Consider the following 25,588-nt stretch of genomic DNA (forward strand, 5'->3'; position numbering starts at 1 on the left):
TTACTTATTGCTTCCAGAGGCTACACAGTGGTGTGATATATTGATGGACAAAGAAAGATAGTAAGCTGTACTTTAAGGTTCCACTTGACTTTTGGGTGAAATTTTTTTTTTCCTTTATAATTTCCAAATGTTTTTTTTTTTTTTAAAGATTTATTCATTTTTTATTACAGCCAGATATACACAAAGGAGGAGAGACAGAGAGGAAGATCTTCCATCCAATGATTCACTCCCCAAGTGAGCCACATCAGGCCGATGCGCGCCGATCCGAAGCCAGGAACCTGGAACCTCTTCCAGGTCTCCCACGTGGGTGCAGGGTCCCAATGCATTGGGCCGTCCTCAACTGCTTTCCCAGGCCACAAGCAGGGAGCCGCAATTTCCAAATGTTTTACAATGAAAGATATGTATGTAGGTAGGGGTAATTGTATAATGAGGAGCCATTTCATAATAAGAAACATTCTGAAACACTGGAAAGAATTACAAAACTGCAGTTGACACGATGGCATAGTAGGCTAAGCCTTCATCTATGAGCACTGCAATTCCATATGGGTGCCTGTTCATGTCCTGGCTGCTCCACTTTGATACAGCACTTTGCTTATGGCCTAGGAAACAACAGAGGAGGGCTTAAATTCTTGGCCCCTCTGCACCAATGTAGGAGAGCTGGAAGAAGCCCCTGGATCCTGGCTTCAGACTGGTTCAGCTCCAGCTGTTGTTCAGGGAGTAAACCAGTAGATGAAAGATCTCTATCTCTTCTCTCTATAAATCTCTTTCCAATAAAAATAAACATGTATTTTTTAAATAAGAAAATAACAACCTGTGGGTTTTTTTGTTTGTTTGTTTGTTTTTAGCACCCACATATAAGAGAGAACATGGATACTTTTGTCTTTCTGTTTCTGGCTTATTTTGCTCAATGTTATATCTTCTAATTCCATCCATGTTGCTACACAAGATAGGATTTCACTCTTTTTCATAGCCAAATAGTATTCCATTGTGTACATATACGGCATTTTCTTGAGCTATCCATATAATGATGGACATTTTGGTTGATTTCATATTCTGGCTATCATAAACAGTGCTACTACAAGCATGGTGCTACGGTGTGTCTATTTTTAAGCCAACATTACTGTGTTGAAGGGCAGAGGTCTGGCTGCAGCTCCAGGTGTAGCACTCGGGAGTCTTCCTCCCCTATAAGGGAAGGGAGGCTGAACTGGTGCATCCAGAGCTTCCCCATGGGTTTACTGCCACTTGGGTCCCAATCAACAGTTAGATAAAGACTCCTGGAAGATACCTCAGTTCAGGTTTAGTTTCTACATCATTTGCTGGGATGTAGTTGTTTCTTTAGGTCCCTTAGGGGAAAATCGGATTCACACAAAGGATTGAGAAAACAATCAACACTTTCTGGACATTAGCTGATCTTTAATCTGTTAAGGAAAGGAAACCAGCACTTAATGAGGCTGTGCCTATGAGAAGGAGATTCAAAGATGTCGTGGATGTCTCAGTACAGGACCTGTTTCTGCACACGTTACCTCTGCCATTCCCAGTCTGGACACCAGAAAAAACTCTGGTAGGTCTGATCCGAGCAATTCCTTACATAGAAAAATCTCCTGAGAACTTCATTGTTACGTACAAACTATCTGTTTAGAGCCCAATAGGGTAGGTAAGCAACGATTGAGACCTGTATTAAGTTCTGGACTTGGCCTGGCCTAGAACCAGTTGTTGCACTCCTTTGGGAAGTAGACAGCAGATAAAAGGTCTACCCCTCTCTGTCTTTTGGCCTTTCAAATAAAATGTAATTTAAAAAAAAACTCCTTTGCGCATTCATAACAGAGAGCTGTATAAATTTCCACACTCTCTTCCATCTCAGTGAAACCATGCACACGTCCCCACAGTCTACACCTTCTCCTGCCTTTAGGGTGCTTTCGGTCAGGTCAACTGAATCTCCTAGGAACTAGGTCCCTTTTTGTACTTCTTCAGGTTGCTAAATAGGTATTAAAAAGTGTGCTGAGGGCCCGGTGCTGTGTTCCAGCGGTTAAAGTCCTCGCTTTGAATGTGCCGGGATCCCATATGGGTGCCGGTTCTAATTCCGGCAGCTCCACTTTCCATCCAGCTCCCTGCTTGTGGCCTGGGAAAGCAGTCCAACACTGGCCAAGGCTTTGGGACTCTACACCCTCATGGGAGACCTGGAAGAGGCTCTGGGCTCCTGGCTTCGGAACTGCGCAGCACCGGCCGTTGCAGTCACTTGGGGAGTGAATCATCAGATGGAAGATCTTCCTCTGTGTCTCTCCTCCTCTCTATATATCTGACTTTGCAATAACAACAAATAAAAATCTTAAAAAAAATAAAAAAGTGTGCTGAGTGTGATGTCTGGCAAAAAATAAACACAGCTGGAAGAGCTTCTGCATCAACTATTAGACCCCTATCATATCTAGAAAAGGAATACATCCTATTCCCCCTTCTCAATGTATTATTTTGTCATATACAACATACAGTATTGATCTTACCTTCGATACAGCTTGGACTGTTGAAAAGTCATAATTACCAGTGGCACATGGAAGGTGGTCAAGACTAGAATGACCTGGAGGGAGACAAAGGCATCCCATCAGTAAGAAAGTTCCTTTGAAATAGGCTGGTGTGAGATGGGATTGGAATACTAGCCAACTGCCAAGGAGGACCTGGTCACTGGAGCTGACAGTTCACTGAGTGCTTAATTCATTCTGTTGGGAGAACCCTACCATTCCACCTGAGACAGGAGCCAGAGCTACTCCAATATGTATGACCACAAAGGACGGACCTGACCATGCACCTTCCATATCATGGGAGGACCTTGGCTAGCCAGAACCACTTCTTTCTTCTGTTTACAGGGACTAGAGAGCATGAGTAATCTCAGAGGTCAGTGGGTGGTGTACATGTCTGTCACTGTCTTCTCTCTACAATTACCTCCCCATGAAATTCCTTTGAAAAACATTTTTCATAGAAAAATGTGCATGAGGACAAGACCCTGGATTAGTATAAGAGCCTGGAACACCTCAAAAAGCCATAGAATTAGAAAGCTTGGTGACACGAACTATCTTAGATAGATGGGTAATTAATAGAAATTTGATACAATTCAAATTTTGGAAGAAACTGAAACATGTGTAATGAAATTCTACTGGGAGTTAAAAAAATTAATTAAGATGGGTCCAATGTAATGGCTCAATTGGCTAAATCCTCCCCTTCCTGGCACTGGGTCCTAATATGGGCAATGGTTCATGTTCTGGCTGCTCCACTTTCCATCCAATTCCCTGCCTGTGGCCTGCGAAAGCAGTCAAGTATGGCCCAAAGCCTTGGCACCCTGCACCTGCTTGGGAGACCCGAAAGAAGCTGCTGGCTCTTGGCTCCTGCCCTCAGATCAGGATAATGCTCAGCCAGGTAATGCCAAGCCCTGATTTAGACTGAGGCCACTCCATCCTCAGCCATACACCCTCCTAGAGAGAGCAGCTGGTTCCTGGAAGGGGCAAGAACTGTCAGGCTTTCCTTTCATTCCCCAATCCTTCCAGGTCCACTTTAGGGGAAGGGACAACAAAAGGGGCCCATGGGTGCCACGGTCCTTTAGGGAACCTGTGGGAAAGGACACAGAAATATCAGTTTGGGGTTTGGGGGTACTGTAACCAGTACTGTTTCTACACAAGGTATTCCCCCAAACCATGAGCTCCCTTCATCCAGACACTGAGCAGCCACCAAGCACAATGGGGGTGTCTTTACCATCCTCTGTGGAGGATGTGGTGCGATGCTGCTCCCAGCTGTAAAGCAAAACCAAACCAACTCCACCTTCCTGATGTCTGTCCTGCAAGTACGTGTGGTCTGCAGCTGAGGTTCAAGATGGCCTCAGCTAGCAATGATGCTGAACTCTTGCAGCACCTCCCCTCCCTCCCTGATTGCTTCTCTAGGCCTAAATAACAGACCCAGAAGGTCACTTACCCCAGTGCTGTCTCCAACCCAGGACAAGGACACGGAGCCGCTGAGATCATCAAAGACATGCTGTACAGGAAAAATAAGGAAATTCACTCAGAAACGACATCTACGCCCCTTCAACCCTTTACCAGTTTAAATTCAACATTACCATGGTTGTAAATACAGGGAATGGGGACTCCCAGAACAAAACCTGGGGCACTAGGGTTTTAACTACTTGACCTGAATCACACGTAACTTGGACTTTCAGAATCTCCCTTGCACAGAAGCCAGCCCCACAGGCACATTCCCCTCACTGCACCAGATGGGGAGACTGGGTAATCCAGCGGCTTTTCCCAACAGAACTCATATTACAGAGGTGATAGAGGGTTCCTAGCACCCAGCAGAGCAACAGAGTCAGCCGCGCCCAATCGGCAGCATTTTAACTTTTCCTTCTGCTTCTGGGTTAACTCACTCAAAAACAACGAGGGACATAATAACAACAGTAATATTAGTAACAATGACAGAACCTTCCTAGAGTCATGGTGGCAGCGGTAGGGTGACAAGGAAGAAAAAACCAAAAACTTATATTTACAATGTAAGCACATTAAGACAGATATAATAATCACTGTAGGTACTTTCGGGGTTTTGTTTTTCCAGCATTTCCTTTTTCTGTCTACTAAATAGTATACATTTATTACAGAAAATGGAGACAATTAAAAAAAGATATAATGAAAAAATTCAAGTCATTTACAACCTTAACACACATAGATATTACAGGTTAACATTATATGTAAGTCTTCTAGTCTCTAGCATTTTTTAAGTAAAAAAATTTCCAGGAAGGCAATACTGGCACTTGGCAACGATTCCTACTCGTTTGCCGGGTCTATACCACACAAGGCGCACACAGCAGGAAGTTACAACCCTTCCACTCTCCTGCCCCATCAGAGGGCTTACTCATTTCACATATATTTCTACTAAATAGGGATGATTTTTTTTAAAGAAGACTTGTATCTCACTAACATTTTTGAAAAATCTGAAATATGTCCTTCCTTCCCAAATATGGCAAGTTCATGACAGAGGACAGAACTTTGCATTTCTTGTTCCTCCCTGTGGCTACCACAGGAATACTCTGCACCCTCAATCAGCAGTTGTTGAAAATGAGTATATATCCTGCTCAAGCCACAGACTCAATCCCCAAGTGGCACATGTCTGGAAATGCTAGGCTGCCAACAGTTCAGCCACTCCAGCCCCAAACCCGAGAGCCAGGCCCAAAGGCAGAGGAACTTACAACACGTGCTCTTTAATTTCTCATCTTCTCTGACTGCCCTCCTGATTGGGGCGTCTGAGCTCCCTCACGCCATTGCCCCTTGGGGATCTGAATGCCTTGAGGTCCAAAGACTCTCTTGTACAATTTCTGTGTGTAGTACAATCAGTGCAGCATACAGGGCGGGCTCAGCCAGTGCTGATTAACCCTCGGCTGCGCAGGGAGGACTTCCTGCAGCGCTGGATGACAGCCATGTAGGCTCCCCAAGTCCCTGAGGAAAACAGGGGGCCACTGGGGACACCCAGAACAACAAACCATAAAGCTGGCAGAGTGCCGTGCATGCTACTCCACTAAGAGCTGGCGCCTGTTTTCTGAGAGGTTACAGGCCTACAGCTGCATCAGGGAGCTGCGGCCACACCCAGACTATCACAGCAGCAGACATATCACAAGATACAAGGTCATCTAGGAAGGCAAAAGAAAATTCTATCTATCTGGGTCAGCACTGTGCACATCCCAACTGATGCTCCTGATGCAGCTCCCTGCTAATGTACCTGGGAAAGCAGTAAAAGATGGTCCAAATGTTTAGGCCCCTATCCTCAATAATCAACAGACATTTGCTTTTGAAAATAAACAAAATATACTACCAGCTCAGTGAATAGCATGCTAACTTTCTGCATGCTGAACCAGCATACCATCTGGGTGCTGGTTTGAGTTCCAGCTCTCTCAGTTCCAATGGAGCTTCCAGCTAATGGTTTGAGAAAGCAGCAGAAGATGGCCCATGTCTGGGGCCACTGCACCCATGTGGAAGACCCAGAGGAAACTTCTGGCCCCTCACTTTGTACTGGCTCAGCTCCAGCTATAGCTGCAATTTGGGGAGCAAACTTGCAGATGGAAAATGTCTCTCTCTCTCTCTGTAACTCTTTTAAATATAATTTTTAAAAAATCTTAAAAAAACTTCTTGAAAAATTTGTCTACCTTTGGAAAACTTAATTATGATATATTTTTTTAAAGATTTATTTATTTTATTGCAAAGTCAGATATACACAGAGGAGGAGAGACAGAGAGGAAGATCTTCCGTCCAATGATTCACTCCCCAAGTGAGCCGCAATGGGCCGGTGCGTGCCGATCCGAAGCCGGGAACCTGGAACCTCTTCCAGGTCTCCCACACGGGTGCAAGGTCCCAAGGCTTTGGGCCGTCCTCGACTGCATTCCCAGGCCACAAGCAGGGAGCTGGATGGGAAGTGGAGCTGCCAGGACTAGAACCAGCGCCCATATGGGATCCTGGTGCATGCAAGGCGAGGACTTTAGCCGCTAGGCCACCACACCGGGCCCGAACTCTGTCTACTCTTAACATGGGACTTCCTTTCCGAACTTCCACCAGTGTAAAAATGTCAGGTGCAAAAATATCATAATTGGGCCCGGCGGCATGGCCTAGCGGCTAAAGTCCTTGCCTTGAATGCCCCGGGATCCCATGTGGGCGCTGGTTCTAATCCCGGCAGCTCCACTTCCCATCCAGCTCCCTGCTTGTGGCCTGGGAAAGCAGTCGAGGACGGCCCAATGTATTGGGACCCTGCACCCGTGTGGGAGACCTGGAAGAAGTTCCTGGCTCTTGGCTTCGGACCAATGCAGCCCTGGCCGTTGCGGCTCACTTGGGGAGTGAATCATTGCATGGAAGATCTTCTTTTCTGTCTCTCCTCCTTTCTGTATATCTGACTTTCCAATAAGAATAAATAAATCTTTAAAAAAAAAAGAGTAGACAGAGATTTGGTGGACAGAGAAGGTCCCATGGAAAGGACACAAACCCAGCAGAACTGCGGGTCTGTGCAGCCTAACCCCTTTGGTGGAAGGGAGAAGGCAGACACACGGGCGTGCATAGGAGGAGGGCCCTCCCTGTCCGCATGGGCCTTCACCACACGAAGCCGCAGTACACTCTGGAGGCTTCTTGGGTCTTTCAAAAACATAGATGACTTTCAGTTGTGGCACAAGAACCTCATCTGTCCCCCTCCCTGGCCCTGTAGCCCACGGGAGGTGGGATCAAGTGGCAGCACAGGCCTCCACATGCCTTCTGTCTATACTGAATACATCCTTGTTCAGAGCTCTGTGTCAAGCACTGAACAGGAGGACGATGGGCAGAAAATGCAGAGGCCACACACACCTCGCTTCCCTGTCACGAGAATGAGCGTGACACGGGCAAGCTCTATTCTGGATCAGATTCGATCCCTCCACCTGGCAGAACAAGAGCATGCCTGCAGAACACATGGAATAGAAGGGCTGAAGACAGCACATCAGGCAGTAAAGGACAATGAGCTGCTGAAAGAACAGTGGGACCCGGCTGCCCGCCCACCCCCGGCTTGTGACCCAGAGAGGGCCTCCAGGACAGCACCCGGTGCGAGAACCAGGCAGCCTGCAAAAACAGGGACCAGAGTTCCCAGGGTGGAAGACCACAGAGAGCTGCACGGGAAAAGGATGCTGGAAACCAGCCAATCAGGGGTCATGGCATGAACGTGATACCCCAAAACTCATTGACTGGAAAACTAATCTCCCAATTTTACCAGTGGTTTCTGGAGACGGGGCCTTCAGGAGGCGACAGGAGGAGATGTGGTCATGGGGATTGGGACCCTGCTGGCATCAGTGGCCACACAAACAAAGGAGGAGCAGCCTGAGACAGTCTGGCCACTCTGTGTAGCCATGCAATGCTCTCTGCTGTGTTACAATGCAGTGGGGTTGTACTTGTGCACCTGCCAGTCTCCAGAGGCAGGAGCTAAATGACCCCGTATTCTTGACAAGCCAGTCCACGGTGTATGGCTGTAGCCACAGGAAGGCAGATGAGGCCCTCTGTGCAGCTGAGTATTGACCAGGGAAAGGACTGCCTAGAAGGCTGGGCCAGAACAGAATCTGGTCCTGTCTCAGGACAGGTGTCATTCCTGTCACCCTGCCCCCCCCCCCACACACACAGTGGAAAACCACAAGGACACTGGATACAGTTCTCACAACAGTGTACTTTGGCAGTGGGAAGAAGCGAATCAGACAAAATGCTGTTCTAATACTGCCTAAAGAAAATGATAATAAATAAATTCAAGACCCAAAAGGAAAAAGATATTTTTAAATCAACTGACTATGCCTCAGAATCATGTTCAATATCAAAGAATACAAAACCATCTAGCACCCAACAAAGATCAAATTCACAATATCCAGGATCCAATCAGCCAGCCACATGAAGAAACAAGGAAACAGGCTCCAAAGAGGAAAAAAAACACTCAGCCAACTGACCCACAAATACTAAAGTTGCAGAACAAGGATAGTAAGATGTGACTGTACTCTGTAGGTTCAATAAGTTAGAGAATAGACTGAGGGTGTTAAATATGGGCACAAAATTTAAAAAGGTCCTAACCAGATTTGTAGAAATAAGAATTACCAGGTCTGAAATGAAAATACACTGTATAGGAGATTAGACATCGCAGAAGCAACTAGTGAACTCGAAGGCATACCCACAAACTGTCCAAAGTGAAATACAGAGAGAATAAGAGTTAAGCTGTAGAACAACTTACAGCAATCTAATATATGTGCAACTGGAGTCTATGGAGGAGGCTGGATGGGGTTGGGAAGGAACATGTTATTTTTTTAAAAAGATTTATTTATTTTTATTGGAAAGTCAGATGTACAGAGAGGAGGAGAGACAGAGAGGAAGATCTTCCATTCGATCATTCACTCCCCAAGTGGCCACAACGGTCAGAGCTGAGCCCATCCAAAACCAGGAGCCAGCTGCCTCTTCCGGGTATCCCACACAACTGCAGGGTCCCAAGGCCTTGGGCTGTCCTTGACTGCTTTCCCAGGCCACAAGCAGGGAGCTGGATGGCAAGCGGGGCTGCCATCCATATGGGATCCCAGCATGTTCAAGGCGAGGACTTTAGCTGATTAGGCCACCACACTGGACCAGGGAAGGAACACATTAAAAAATAAAAATAGTATGATTCATTCCAAAAATCACGGTGAACATTTTGTGCAGTGGTTAGACTTGGGACACTGACTTTTCATTTCAGATTGGCTGCATTCAATTCTTGGCTCTACTCCCAATTTCATTTTCCTGCTAATGTGCACCCTGGGAGGCAGCAGGCAATGGTTCAAGTAGCTGAGGCCTGCCACCGATGTGGGAGACCCAGAAGGAGTTTCTGGCTCCTGGCATCACCCTGCCACAGCCTTCGCTGCTGTGGGCCCTCATGGAGTAAATGGGTGGATGGCAGACTTCTCTTTCTTTTTCTCCCTTCCACTCTCCCTCTTTCAAATAAATATAAACTTTATAAATAAATAAATACAAACTTTATAAACTCTAAATTGACCAAAAGTATAAATCTAGAGAGCCAAGAAACTCACAAACTTCAATCAGGCTCAAGAAACATGATGCAAACTATATACTAAGGCCTATTATATTCAAACTAAAACCAGTGATAGATAGATTAAAACCCTCAAGGCATCCAGTAGAGAAAAGTAACGCTAGAGGGGGAGGAATAAAGACCAACGGCAGACTTTTCTTTAGAAATCATGCAGACCAGAAGGCACTGGGACAACATCTTTACAGTACTGGGGGGTGGAGGGGAAATGCCAATTTAGCCACTGAAAATATCTTTCAAAAAATGCAGGTTTCAAAAATGAGAAGTTATGGGACTGGTGCTACAGCACAGTGGATTAATCTCCCACCTACACTATCAGCATCCTGTATGAGCCCTGGTTCGAGTCCCAGCTGCTCCACTTAATGATCTAGTTCCCTGATAACATACCTGGAAAAGTAGCGGAAGATGGCACCCAAGTGACATGACTGGATTAAACTCCTGGCCCAGAACTTGCTACTGCAACCATTTGGCAAGCGAATCAATAGATAGAGATCTCTCTCTAATTCTTCTCTTTAACTCTGTCTTTCAAATAAATAAATCCTTCAAATAACTAAAAAAGTTCTGGGGCGGGTGCCATGGCACAGCACAGTAAGCTACTGCTTGGGATGGCTACATCCCATACCAGAGTGCTGGTTCATGTCTCAGCCACTCCATTTCCCATCCAGCTCCCTGCTAACAGGCCTGGGATGCAGTAATGATGGCTTAAAGTGCTAGAGACCCTGTGACCCTTATCAAAGACCTGGACTGAGTTCCTGTCTGGTGGGCCAACCTCAGCTGTTTTGACAGTTTGGGGAGTGAGTCGATGGATGGAAGATCTGTGTATCATTGTGCCTTTCAAATATATAAATAAAATAAACCTTTTTTTTTTTTTTAAAAAATAAAAGTTTCTGGGCCAGTGTTGTGGCATAGTAATATCACCACCTGTAAACTCAGCAGTCCCAGTTACTCCACTTTCAATCTAGCTACCTGCTAATGGCCTAGGAAAAGCTACAGAAGAGGGACCAGCACAATAGCTCAGAGGCAACATCCTCACCTTGTAAGTGCCAGGATCCCACATGTGAACTGGTTTATATCCCTGCTGTTGAACTTCCCATCTAGCTTCCCTGAGAAAGCAGTCAAGGATGGCCCAAAGCCTTTGGGACCCTGTACCTGCATGGGAGACTCTGAAGAAGCTCCTGACTGCTGGCTTTAGATCAGCTCAGCTCTGGCAGTTGCGGCTACTTGGGGAGTGAACCAGCAGGTAAAGCATCTTTCTTTTTGTTTCCTCTTCTGTCTGTAAATCTGCCTTTCCAATAAAAATAAGTAAATCTTCAAAAACAAAAGCTACAAAAGATGGCCCAAGTACTTGGACCCCTGTCACTCCCTTGCGAGATCCAGCTCCTGGTTTCTGGCTTCGGCCATCTGTGGAGCAAATCAGCAGACAGAAAAACTCTACTTGTATCTCTCCCTCTAGCTTCCAAATAAATGGATAAATTTTTTTGGAAGTTAAAAGTTCTGTTGTTCTGCACTTCCCCACCACCCCTCAGCCCTGGACAGCAAGTGTTTCTTTTCAACAAACTCAAGGGAGGGATTATACTCATACAAAAGACCTGTAAGTCAGCTGAAGTCCCATTTTTCCATATAAAACCAACAACTATGTTCCATAACATCACAGCTTAGTGAACTCCTCCTGGGTATTATTCTCTCAAAAGCATTTATGGACATTCTTTGTACTACAACTATTTACATATTTATCTACCTCTCAAATTATAGTATGAATTCTAATGGCATACATTCTAATTTGCTAATAGGTTAGCACAAGGTCTTTTTTTAATTGATTGTATTGCATTATGTGACACAGTTTTATAGGCACTGGGATCCCCCCTAACCCTCCCCTTGAGTGGAGATGGTGGATTCCTCCACTTTGTTGCATTACCACAGTTCAAATTCAATTGAGATTCTTTCATTGCAAGCATATACTAAGCATAAAGTCCAGCATCTTATTGTCCAGATAAGTTCAACGGTTTCTTGGGGAGACCATCTCTTGTCTAAAGGTAGAGCCAGCAGAGTATCATCCCGATCAATTAAAAGCCCCAACATTACATCAGTAACAATTTATAACGTTATGGAATTAATTGACATGGTATTGAGTAACCAATATGTTAAAAGAGAGAGAAAAAAAAAAAGAATGCAAGTTCTAAACCGCATCCTGTGACTTCTACATTGACATTTCAATTATTAGTTTATATACAACTGGATTCTATACCCCTTAAAATGGCTATAGATTACTATTCAACTGTCTCATGTCTATTTTAATTTTAGTATTTAGCAGTTTATAGCTTTGAAGCATGATTTTTTGCTGAACCTGGCTGTTTTTCGGGTAGCCTAACTCTATAACTCTAACAAGACATATGTCAACAGTTTAGGTGCAGAACAGTTTTAGGAGGGGTGTGCAGAGAAATCTTCAATACCCCAGTGAGGAGTAACTAATCTTTGTGTCCCACCCAGTGAGTTGTAAGTACATCCCCGCTGTTTCCTGTCTGTTTCTAAGCTTTCCTTGTTGTTCTCTGTCTATCTATTCTAGTTTTTTTGTTTGTTTGTTTTGAGGGGTTTCTGGAGCGCTCCTGATGGTCATTACATGAGAGGGTGCGGACGCAAAGTCGGAACCAGGCAAGGACCAGAGAAAGCTCCTCTCCCTGGTCCTGAAGGAAGTTTACTGTTCTTCTGTTTCTGTGGACTGCTCAGGGATCCTGGTTGTCGTTCCGATGCCCTTGGATCCTGCAAGGCAGGATTTGGGCTTCTTCCATCCCATGTGGTAGATCCAAATGGGGGTGGGTGACCTCAGAGTTCTTGGCCTCCAAAGCCACTCCATTTCCCCGTGGTCTTCTTGGCAGTTGGGATGTAGTCCTCGGTGCTCATACTGATAGTCCTTGGTGAGGATCTGGGAGTGGTTAGCACAAGGTCTTACACACATTAAATACTCCTCAAACATATCCATCAAAGTCTACGCACAGATCCATGCTGCCACTATTACTGTTCCACATGCAATCTTCCTCCTACTGTGGTGGCCACTATTTGAGTAAATAGTAGCTAAATACCATTGATTCCCAGCCCCTTACAGATGTCCAAGGCACTATTCCACACAGTAGTATTCATCTTGAGCATTCACATGCTTAATAGGACCACACTCGTCTCCTTCCCAACACAGCTACCATTAACTCCATACAACCAAAACGGTGAAAAAGTAAAAAAATCTAAAAAGTCATGAACCCATCAGCCAGCAGCAGGTGATACAGAGGAAAAATTCAGATATTTGGGTATGAAGGACTAAAGGTCTAAATGCTGCGATTTAAGTGGAGTTTAAGAGGTGGAAGCATTTGTAAAATGGCAGAAGGACCCATGCAGGCAGAACCGAAAGGAGGATCTATGCAAGTATTCTGAAAACCATCAAAGGGAATCACGAATCCAATTATATAAACCAGTTAGTAAAGTGGTAGTATACAATCGATGCTATTGAACACCTGTTATATTAACACACAACAAAGTTAAAATATTAAATAAGAATTGGGCCAGACATTTGACCTAACAGTTAATGCCTGGTTATGATGCCCACGTCACAGCACCTGAGTTCAGCACCCACCTCTGGCTCCCAATTCCAGCTTCCTGCTAATGCACAACTTAGCAGGTAGTTATGATGCCTCAAGACACTGGGTCCCTGTCTCTCAAGCGGCTTCCAGCTGCAGCCTCGCTCAGCCCAGGCTGCTGTGGACATTTGGGAAGTGAAACCAGTGGAGAACAGGGCTCTCTTTCTGTCTCACTGACTCTAAACTTTTTTTAAAGATTTATTGGGACCGGCGGCGTGACCTAGCGGCTAAAGTTCTCGCCTTGAACGCACTGGGGATCCCATATGGGCGCCGGTTCTAATCCCGGCAGCTCCACTTCCCATCCAGCTCCCTGCTTGTGGCCTGGGAAAGCAGTCGAGGACGGCCCAATGCATTGGGACCCTGCGTAGGAGACCCGGAAGAGGTTCCTGGTTCCCGGCTTCAGATCGGCGCGCACCGGCCTGTTGCGGATCACTTAGGGAGAGAATCATTGGAACGGAAGATCTTCCTCTCTGTCTCTCCTCCTCCCTGTATATCCGGCTTTCCAATAATAATAAAATCTTAAAAAAAAAAGAAAAATTTATTTTTATTGGAAAGTCAGATATATATATATACACACACACACACACACACACACATATATATAGATAGAGAGAGAGAGAGAAGCAGAGACAGAGAAGAAGATCTTCCATCCGATGACTCACTCCCCAAGTGGCCGCAACAGCTGGTGCTGCACCAATCCAAAGCCAGGAACCCGGAGATTCTTCCAGGTCTCCCACACGGGTGCAAGGTCCCAGAGCTTTGGGCTGTCCTCCACTGCTTTCCCAGGCCACAAGCAGGGAGCTGGATGGGAAGCAGGGCTGCTGGGATTAGTACTGGCACCCATATGGGATCCTGGTGCATGCAAGGCGAGGACTTTAGCTGCTAGGCTACCACAACTGATGCCCCCAGTGTATTTTTTTCTCCATTTTTTAGCTTCTATTTCAACCTTAAAGTGTTTATCTGATCTTAGAATTCTTATTTTATTTAAAAATTATTTAATTAAAATTTTAACAATGTAAAATTTAAAAATTTAGAGGCACTGGGCCTGGCACGGTAGCCTAGCGGCTAAAGTTCTCACCTTGAACGTGCCAGGATCCCATTTGGGTGCCAGTTCATGTTCCAGTGTCCCTACTTCCCATCTAGCTCCCTGGGGCCTGGGAGGGCAACTGGGGATAGTCCAGAAGGAAGATCTTCCTCTCTGTCTCTCCTCGTCTCTGTATATCTGACTTTCTAATAAAAATTTTAAAAATAAATCTTTTAAAGTCAATAAATAAATAAATGCACTGGGGAAAACGTTCTAGAATCAATACATCTGCTTTGAGAGACTCAGAGAAACCTGAGATGAGGTCACAGGATCACTTGGACAGGAATGGTTTCCAGTGGTGTGGAGAACTGAACAAAACCAACCAACTGGTTCAAGTGTTCTGATCAAGGCAAAATGAAACAGTCAGAGAAATGTGAGCAAAGCATCAAGCTTTGTGGTGAGGAAGAACTGAAAGGCAGAATTATCCCTTTAGGAAAGGAAAACCCAAAATCCCTTCTATAAATTTACAAATGAATGTTCTATAATATTAAAATATCAAACCACACACAACAGTTGGGAGTAGCTGGAGGGGCCAGCCAACAGAAGGTAGTGTCTAGCTCCAGCACTGTTGGGCAGCCACCCTGTGTGTCAGCTGTGTGTGTGTGTGATGATGGGGATGGAGAAGGTGGTGAGGGTTGCAGTGTATCCTGTTTCTGGTAAACAAGGGCTTTACTGCTCCAAGAGGCCCTGGTGTGCCTGCTAGGGAGATTGCTTCCCATGAAGAGAACACGATCTGCTCACTGTAGGTTGTGAAACTGTTAGCCGGATGTGCGATTGCAGAGAGAGGGCAAAATGGAGGGCAATTCTGTAACTATACCCTTTCTCTAATCAACAGTCCAAAAAAGCAGGACCATGAAGGGCCACAAAGAAAACGCAGGCTCTCAGACTCCCCAGGGGTACCTCAGTGGAGGAAGTTCAGAAACCCAAGAAGCTGAAGACTGGCTGAGTTAGACGTCAGTGCCATGACACCTGCTGCTTCCAGGGGATCCGCTCCCTTGGCACCGTCCCTGGCCTAGGAACACACCAGGCCGATGGATGGAGCAGAGTGTAGGGCTGGCAAGGCTTCATGCAGCCAGGATGAAGTCAGCACTTCAAGTCAGTGCCCGAAGGACACGGGAGACGTTGGCTTCCAGGGGAATCGGGAGCAGCTGACCCCTGGTTCTCTGCTCAAGTCCACTTCCAAGCAAATTCCAGGGAAGGTAATGATTTAAATGACAAAAGTCAACCACAAAAATACTAAAATCCAGGAACAAGAAAGAAGGCCTTCACCAAAAAAAAAAAAAAAAAAAAAAAGGATTCACTTTGACCATATGAGAAAAACATTTTAAATAGCAAAATACCAAACAGAATGCTAAAGAGTCATGGGGAAAACATCCACAATATAGGAAAGGGTTTTCAAATCAAGAAGGAAAGACAGAAACCTCAAACAGACCTCTGGAACACAGGCAGAGACCACAAACAAGCAGTTCATCAGAGGACACGGGCCTGGCCCAGAAACCCAAGAACAGAGACTCAGCCTCACACTCACGCTCACACTCTCTGGACAGGCAGAGAGGATCAAGACTGGATAAATGTGTCCAGAGAGGGCAGGGGACCAGGGCACCTTCCTGCACAGTGGGTGAACTTGACCGTTTCTCTGGAAAGCCTTTTGGTGACCCAAATTAGATCCCAGAACATCCACACCTTTTGGACGGAGCCAATTCCACCCCTTTGAGTTTATCATAAAAGCCTGATTATATAGCTTCACTGAGAAATGTTACATACCTGATGTGTACTGCAGCTACCAACTACTGAGCATTCCCACTGGTTACCTTCTGTGTTACGAGTTGGTCATTATCATTGACTCACATAGCAATCTCATGAATTAGCACTACATAACTATATATTATGGGTGAAGAATTACGTCATCAAACAATATTCTGGGGCAGGCCTTGCAGCATGGCAGGTTCAGCTGCTGTTGAGGATGCCTGAACCCCATACCTGAGGTCCTGGGATCAAGTTCCACATCTGTTTCCTATTTATCTCCCTGCTAACGCCCCTGGGAGGCAGCAGACACTGGCCCAAGTGCTTGGGCTCCTGCCGCCCACCTGATGGAGCTCACGGCTCCTGGCTCTGACCTGGCTCAGCTGTGGCTGTTGTGGCCATTTTGGAGTGTCAACTAGTAGGTGGAAGATTCTCTATCTCTTCCTGTCTGTCATGTACCTTTCAGACATATATACAAATAAATAAATACATCTTTAAGAAAAATCAGCATACCAGGTGCTACTTATGATGACTGAGATATTCACTGACACTGAAATATATTTATAACATACTGAGTCATGTATGTGTGTATATTTATGGCTGAAAAGGTGTCAGGAAGGATACTCTTGAAAATGTTAGCAGCAATGCCCCTAGGAGGTGGAACTTCTTGGGCTGCCCCCTTCATTGTTTTTCCAGAGAGAATGAATTACTTCCAAACTACCTCCAATTGGCAAGAGTCCTCTTTAAAGATAACACTACACAGGAATGAAAAGCTGTCTTTTAAAGTACACATGCAGGGGACCGGTGTGGTAGCCTAGATGCTACTAAAGTCCTTGCCCTGCACGCACCAGGATCCCATATGGGCGCCAGTTCTAATTCCAGAAACCCCACTTCCCACCCAGTTCTCCCTGCTTGTGGCCTGGGAAAGCAGTCGAGAACGTCCATAGCCTTGGGACACTGCACCTGCGTGGGAGGCCCGGAAGAAGCTCCCAACTCCTGGTTTCGGATCAGCTCAGCTCGGGCCATTGTGGTCACTCAGAGAGTGAATCAGCAGATGAGGATCTTCCTCTCTGTATATCTGACTTTCCAATAAAAATAAATAAATCTTAAAAAAAAAGTACACGTGGAGGAATAAAAGGTACACGGCTAAAAGGTACATCCAGGGCCCGGCGGCGTGGCCTAGCGGCTAAAGTCCTCGCCTTGAAAGCCCCGGGATCCCATATGGGCGCCGGTTCTAATCCCGGCAGCTCCACTTCCCATCCAGCTCCCTGCTTGTGGCCTGGGAAAGCAGTTGAGGACGGCCCAATGCATTGGGACACTGCACCCGCGTGGGAGACCTGGAAGAGGTTCCAGGTTCCCGGCTTCGGATCGGCGCGCATCGGCCCGTTGCGGCTCACTTGGGGAGTGAATCATCGGACGGAAGATCTTCCTCTCTGTCTCTCCTCTGTATATATCTGGCTGTAATAAAATGAATAAATCTTTAAAAAAAAAAAAATAAAAGGTACATCCAGACCATGTCATTCTATGTATATTAGAAGGGCTAACAGGTGTGTGGGTTACAGGAAGGAGCCACAGTGACATGGTGGGCTTGAATGAGGCTAGGCTTCCTAGAACCACGATTTAGCAGATTACCTCTTCCCAGTGACATTTCCAGCCTCTTGTCTGTCATCCACTGGGTGCACTTCCAGTGTCCTGAATGGTTCCAATAGTCATTCGTACTACCCCAGGAGGGTAGACTCCAAACACCCAGGGGTCCTGGGCTGGCACCTACAGTGGCCACTGAGCTCCTGAAACTCCTGTTCCAGGGCAGGAGGTAGCCTGTACTGCTGCTGACACACATCATCATCCTAAGCTGGCAATGTAGGACATATGCACCCACATACCACCCACCCCTGGCCACCTGCCAGCTCCCAGCAGGCCACAGACGCACCACCAAGGCCCTGAACCCGCGGTGGGCTGGGGGGTTCCCTGCTTGCAGCCAGTAAGGGATTGCCTGGTTTCCAACCCAGAAGCTGAGAAAGGAGAGGACATAAAACGCAGCTTTCTGCCTAGAAATAGCTTTGTCTTCATCTCTAATTAACAAACAAGCCTAATGGAGTTACTGTGTAGTATCAGTTTGGGGAACTTAGATGTTGGGCCCTAGAATCGGGCAGCTCAGTCATAGGTGTCTTGAGGAGTTAAGATGCTGGGTGGGAGGCAGCTGGAAAGCCACCTCTGTACAACCTGGTGGGTGTGTAGTTAGGGGCAGCCTCTCTGCCCAGAGCCATGGGGAGGGAATCCAGCTGGGGTCTTTAAACCTCCCCTGCCCCTGCCGGGCACCCACTGTGGATCATTCCCAGCCCTGTCCCCTGGGGGACACAAAAACTACCTCAGGTCTCATGTAAAAACCAGGGTCGTATTTACATCAAACCCATCATCCCCATTTCTTTTTTTTTTTAATTAATTTATTAATTACATTGTATTATGTGACACAGTTTTATAGGTACTGGGATTCCCCCCACCCCTCCCCTAACCCTCCCCGCATGGTGGATTCCTCCACCTTGTTGCATAACCACAGTTCAAGTTCAGTTGAGATTCCTTCATTGCAAGCATATACCAAGCATAGAGTCCAGCATCTTATTGACCAGAAGTGTTCAACGCTTCTTAGGGAGACCTTCTCTGGTCTGAAGGTAGAGCCAGCAGAGTATCATCCCGATCAATTAAAAGCTCCAACATAACATCAGCAACAATTTATAATGTTATGGAATTAATTGACATGGTATTGAGTAACCAATATGTTAAAAATAAATGCAAGTTCTGAACCACATCCTGTGACTACTTCATCGACATTTCAATTTTATTTTATACAAGACCGGGTTCTATACACCTTAAAATGGCTATAGATTATTATTCAGCTGTCTTGTGTCTATTTTCATTATAATATTTAACCTTTTATAGCACTGAAGCATAATTTTGCTGAACCTGGCTGTTTTTCGGGTAGTCTAGACTGGCTTATAACTCTAACAAGACATATGTCAACAGTTTAGGTGCAGAACAGTTTTAGGAGGGGTGTGCAGAGAAATCCTCAATACCCTAGTGAGGAGTAACTAATATTTTACGTCTTCCTAAACCACCTCCTAAGTAGGCCACATAAAGGCTTGATGTAATGCTGAGAAAATGAGACTAGGCCAGAGAGTACATGCGTGCTTGACGCAGTTTCTTCCCAGAATATGAAGGGTGGCTGACTCTATGGGTGTGGAATGGTAGATCCTATGCGCCCATTGCACTCCGTGGACCCTACCCTGGGCGCCAGGCAAATGGCAGCAGAAACGCGTGCTCTGAGCTCACACAGTGCACACTCTGTAAACGCATGGCTCACATGCACAAGTCAGGAAACATGCTGAGTGTTTAATCTGCAAAAGACAGGATGACATAGAGGATTAAGGCTCATCCAGTTAACTAACTGGATGGGGAAAGTAGGCACAAATAATTTTCTCTCAGGAATCCCTTTCCTTGGACTCCTTTCTATTCATAGAAATAATAAACACAATAGCATTAAAAGGGCAGGACATTAGCAATCCCATAAAGACCAGGAATTAGGGGAGAGTGCTGTGGAATAGCATGTTAAGCCACTACCTGGGAGCCAGCATCCCACATGAGGGCAGGTTTGGGTCTTGGCCACTCCACTTCGCATCCAGCTCCCTGCTCTCTGCAAATGCCACCTAGGAGGGCAGCCTTTAGAAGGTGGCCCAAGTAGCTGGGCCACTGCACCCATGTGACAGACCAGGATGACTCCTGGCTCGCGACTTTGAATTGGCTCATTTGTGGCCATTTGGGGAGTAAGGCAGCCAACAAAAGAGCTCTCTGTGTTTATCCTCTCTTTCCCTAACTGCAAGTATATAAATAAATCTAAATATGTTCTCTCTAATATAAGGAAACCATCATGCAAACCGGAATGTGCAGTGATGGAGTAATGGAGACTACCATATCCACACACAATGCAACATGCATCCCTACTTCCAAATAAAAGATGGACTCCCAAAGAAAGTGCTGGACATATCTAAACAATGGGATGATGGACTGTCTGACATTGTCTGTACCAGCACACTTAAATAGCAAACTGGTGGAACTGTAATTCCTTATGAAGGAATGTACTGTTGTGACAACATGAAAAAAATCAGTCAAGGGGTGGGAATTGAGGGGAAGGGAATCCCAGACTACACAGACTTGTATGATAAAATTCAAAATTAAAAAAAAAAAAAAAAGACTAGGAGGGTGTGATGGCTCAATTTGCTGGTTCTCTGCCTGTAAATACCAGTATCCCATAAGGATGCCAATTCTAGTCCTGGCTGCTCCACTTCCCATCCAGTTCCCTACTTGTAGCCTGGGAAAACAGCAGAGGAATGCCCAAAGCTTTGGGATCCTGCTTACGCGTGGGAGACCCGAAGAGGCTCCTGGCTTTGAAATGGATTAGCTCAGCTCCGGCTGTTGTGTCCATTTTGGGGAATAAACTAGCAGATGGAAGTTCTCTGTCTCTCTGTAAATCTGCCTTTCCAATAAAAATAAATTAAAATAAAGACTTGGAATTAGGCTTCCAAATGCCATTGAGTGGACACACGGACAGGCCACAGTGACAGAAAACTTTCTTTAGCCAGGAAGTAAAGTCTTAACAGAACGCTGTTCTGTTCAATGAGGCACTGCTGGGATCAGAAAGCAGGAACCAAAAATAAGATCACAAATGTCCCAGTTCTCATGGATACTATTCTTAGAAATGGAAAAACTCAACATAAAAAATATGCATTTCGATTCTATTCAGTTATTCGGATAGAACCTAGGGACCAACAGCTGCCTAAATTTATTTCCAGCTCTGTCAAATGCTGTGAGAGAGCTTGGGAAGCAGCACAGCCTAACAAAGGCGCGGCCCCACCGGCCCTTCTATCACAATTCCACGACGCATAAATAATTTAACCACTCAGTTTGCTTTTCCATTGCCCTGTATCTGCTAAGACAAAACCTAAGCCTACGGGCAGGCAATGGCCTGGCAACTAAGTGGCGGCTGGGGGACGACTGCATTCTATATCAGAATGCCTGGCTTTGAGTCTTGGTGTCACTCCCAATGTCAGCATCCTGCTAATGCATGCTCTGGGAGGCATCAGGTGATGGCTCAGGTGGTTGGGTCCCTGCCTCACCTGCAGTCTGACTTGCTGCCTGCCAGCTGCAGGCCCAGCCCAACTACGGCAGCTGTGGGCCTATGGGGAGTGAGCTAGTACACAGGAGCCTCCTCCTGTCTCAATAATTAAAACCAAACCAAACCACCAGGTTGTTCAACAGCGCCCAGTATGAGGACCTCATCAACCAAGGCACTCACTGAAAGGAAGCAACAGAGAAGCAGACCACTATCCAGGCATTAATATGTGTTTGGTCACCAAGCCTATGCTCGGACAACCACTCTCATTCAAGTGATTTGTTTGAACTGCTTAATATGAAAGGCCTGCGTTCTAACCTTGCAGTGTGCACAAATCAAGTGTGGGGGATGGTGGATCTGGAGGCAAACAGGGTCAGCATGAGGAACAGGCACTGTACACAGAACTATGTCACCTTCAACAAGTGAATGTGGGCCACTGTGGGCGGGAGCAGGCAGCCCCATGAATTCTTGCCACCCATCTGTGAGTGCCACACCACGCCAAGCCACACCACGATAGCATGAGTCACAGCACGGCAGAAGTTAATCGGCTCTTAATGAGCCAGGGTCAGGCTGCTGGTTAAGAAGACAGAGAGACCTTTTTAAAAAGAATTCCACTAAAAACAAACAACAACAAAAAGAGCCTTTGGCACTTAAAAGGGCAAGCTAGGTTTAGAACAATTTGTTCCTAATCATGCCTGGCAAATGAACTACATTTCAAAACTTTTGAGCAGTTTTATTTTTACTTCTTAGTTCCATTTCAAAGAAAAGGAAGTGACAGGGAGACAAGTGCCAGCCGGAGGACTGGCTCAGCCGAGGGACGGCTCCCGCGCGGGGGTGGGAACTCTCCCTGGGCTGTGACCAACAGCACTGGCCGCCTGCCAGCTCTCTGGGCTGGCGAGGTGCCTCTCGTGGCCCCAGGCCTTCTGTACGTGCTGTTCTCCCTGCTCGCAGACTCCTCCCAGGCAAACTCAGGTCCAGGGCCTGCAGCGAGAGCTTCTCCAGTCCTCCTTACTAATGCCCCAGACCCAAAAGACTTTTGTCAATCACTCTCCAGCAGATCCTTTTTTCTTGGTACTTTGGTAACTGTACCACCCTGGGGTCGTTTTTGCAACTGGCCAAGTCCCTAAAGCTCCAGGAAGGTGGAAGAGACCGTGTCTGTTGTGTTGTAGACCAGATCTCAGGACCCAGACCCTGACACAAGGCAGGGCGCAATAAACACCTGCTGAGTGGACGCACAGCAACAGCAGCATCTGACTTTAACCGGTCATGCACTGTATAGAGCCATGGACTACACAGGCAATTGATAGGGCAGCACTGCTACTTGGTACATGAGCAAGGTGGCACCGAGAGGTTAAGTAATCCATCCAAAGTCACAAAGCTGGTGAAGGGACTCAGTGAGGTTTCCAAGTCTTGTCTGTGTGGCCCTAGATCAATCAGTTTCATGACCACCCATTCTCCAGCATGTTGCGAAGCAAAAAGGGAGGGCAGACTCACAGCACAGACTGCACCTGGCCTTTAAGGAGTTTATAAAATAAGGAACAAAACTTCCACAAATGAAACTGAACACAAAGCAGGACATTTCCAACATTGTATTACATGGCATGACACCTGGAACTAAAATGTGAAAATGAAATGCTAAGCGTTTGGGCATGTAGCTCAGTCATGGGTCTGATCAGCAGGGCAAGGGGAAGCAGGGTGAGATGGGCCCTCGGACCAGAGGACGCCACGGCACATGAAGTCACTCTAACAGGTGCTGAGGGTTAATGGGGGCCAGGAGGTGGTGACAAGGCAGGTCAGAGAGAGCCTCACAATATCCATCATTCTGCTCATGTGCTGCCCTGGTCCTTGCAAGGACAGTTCCTGAGAAGTAGTGAGCGCATCACATGAACATTCAACTCACAGTGCCGGATAGAGCACAAAGCTATCACCAGGGTGAGACCTGTGAGACACGACTGAAAAACACAACCACGGGCTCGACCGAGTGACAGCTTGGCGATGGGGAAGGAAAGCTATCAGACTGTGCATGGTCTTAGTTTTCCAGAAGTGTGACTTAAAATCAATGCACAGCGTGTGCTTGGAAGCATCACAGGCGACCAGGTAGCTGATGTCTCAGTCGGATGATTTTTTCCTCCATCTCCCAGTTTCAATAAAAGCACACCTTTGACTGCTCATCTCTCGCTATCCCCTAGTCCCCTATTTCCTATTCATATTCAAGGATACAAGCAGTACAGTCACCCATCAGCAGCCACAGGGGATTGCCTACAGGATCCAAAGTATACAGACGCTCAAATCTTTTCCATAAAATGGCACAGCATTTGCATACAGTGTGTGCACATCTTCTCGTGCACCTGAACTTAGAATACTGCGTAAATGAATGCTGTGTAAACAGCAGCTATACTGTACTGTATAAAGAATATTGATGGGGCCCGGTGCTGTGGCCTAGCAGTTAAAGTCCTCGCTTTGAATATGCCGGGATCCCACATGGGTGCTGGTTCTAATCCCTGAAGCCCCGCTTCCCATCCAGCTCCCTGCTTGTGGCCTGGGGAAGCAGTTGAGGACAGCCCAAAGCCTTGGGACCTTGCACCCATGTCGGAGACCTGGAAGAGCTCCTGACTGCTGGCTTCGGATTGGCGTAGCACCAGCCACTGCGGTCATTTGGGGAGTGAATCATCATATGGAAGATATTTCTCTCTGTCTCTTCTCTCTATATATATCTGACTTTGCAATAAAAATAAATAAATCTTTTAAACAAAAAAGAATATTGATGAAGACAGGGGGAAATAAAATGTCTATATATATATATTTGGCACATGCACAATCCTTAATTAAAAATTATGTTTATTTGTTTAAAAGGCAGAAAGACAGAGAGCTCTTCCACCCACTGGCTCCCTTCCCAAATATCCACACAGCCTCGTGGTAGAGCAGGATGAAGCCAGGAGTTAGGAGTTCAATCCAGGTCTCCTAGTTGGTGGAGAACCAACTACAGGGGTTCTCACCTGCTGCCTCACAGGGTCAGCAACTGCAGGAAGGTGAGAGTGGAAGTGGAGTAGGTGGGACTTGAACTCAGGGACCCAGACAGGGCATGTGGGGATCCCAAGCAATGACTTAACCCTGCCTCAGATGCCCACCCTCACAAAGTATTCTTATTTTAAGTTTTACATCTGTAATAGGTGCCAGTGTGGTAGCACAGCAGGTGAAGACGTGAGCACTGGTCTGAGTCCAGCTCCCTGCTTACATGCTGGGAAGGCAGGAGAGGATGGCCCAAGAACTTGGCCCCTGTACCCACATGGGAGACACGGAGGAAGCTCCAGCCTCCTGGCTTCAGCCTGGCTAAACCGTGGCTGTTGCAGCCATTTGGGAAGAGGACAAGGAGATAGGAGATCTCGTTCTTTCTCTACAAATCTGCCTTTCAAATAAATAGATCCAAAAAGAGAAAAATTTGTGATTGGATGAATCCCCAGATATAGACTCCAACATATGAGGACCGACTATATACACAGCTTTACCCAAATTTGGTTCCTATAAGTACCCATAATAATCTTCCAGGTATATTACAGCTGTGAAGAAATGTCAGCATATACAGAAATATTTAAACATCTAAACAGCAATGCATCAGTGGCTTTGTAGAGAAACTGTCATAATACACCCACCATAAAAGATGAATAAACACTGGGGCCAGTGCCCTGGCGTAGCATGCTAAGTCTCTGCCTGCGACACCAGCATTCCGTATGAACACTGGTTCAAGTCCTGGCTGCTCCACTTCTGACTCAGCTCCCTGCTGATGGCCTGGGAAAGCAACAGATGATGGCCCAGGTACTTGGGCTCCTGCGTCCAGGTGGGAGACCCAGAAGAAGCTCCTGGCTTCTGGGCAGCCCAGCTCTGGTCATTGTGGCCTTCTGGGGAGAGAATCAACAGATGGAAAATCTTTCTCCTTGTCTCTCTGTAAACCTGCCCTTCAAATGACAAAATAAAAGAGAGCAATGAATAGACACTAAGCCTCCTCACCCCCAATCTTTTCATCTTCGTGATGACACTTTACAGATGAAAAAACTAAGGTTCACAAAGATTAATCTAAGGTTCCTGGTAAAGTTTCAATGCAGATCTCCTATCTGAGATAATTTTCTTCCCTAAACCACTGCTTCAAATAGCTGCCAATCATATCCACAACTTTAAAATGTGTTGTAATCACAGCAGTTAAAAAAAGAACACTGCCACAGACGAGCCTTACATTTCTGCCCATAATTCTCTCCTGCTTGCCAGCCGCATCCAGCCTGTCATCCGACACTGCCAAATGCATTCATGTCTCCTGTGTCTCCTTGGCGGCGTGTGTTCCCTTAAAAGTGGTTTCCAGAGACTGCATCGATCAGGAACCTTGGCTGACAACTGGGCTTGGAT

The 25,588-nt window shown here is 46.3% G+C and overlaps 1 protein-coding gene across 4 annotated transcripts in view; it reads right to left on the reverse strand.

Moving 5' to 3' along the window:
* The window catches only part of SORT1 (sortilin 1), a 73,107-nt gene that overhangs the window by 38,413 nt on the left and 9,106 nt on the right, over positions 1–25,588 (reverse strand). For all 4 annotated transcript variants that reach the window (XM_058659989.1, XM_058659986.1, XM_058659988.1 and 1 more), the window contains exons 2-3: positions 3,955–4,014; positions 2,499–2,572 (exon numbers count right to left, since the gene is read on the reverse strand). In XM_058659989.1, the coding sequence (XP_058515972.1) occupies positions 2,499–2,572; positions 3,955–4,014 (134 nt within the window). The remainder of the gene's footprint in view (positions 1–2,498; positions 2,573–3,954; positions 4,015–25,588) is intronic.

The sequence above is a fragment of the Ochotona princeps genome, chromosome 2 (genome assembly GCF_030435755.1).
Source record: "Ochotona princeps isolate mOchPri1 chromosome 2, mOchPri1.hap1, whole genome shotgun sequence".
NCBI classification, from domain to species: domain Eukaryota; kingdom Metazoa; phylum Chordata; class Mammalia; order Lagomorpha; family Ochotonidae; genus Ochotona; species Ochotona princeps.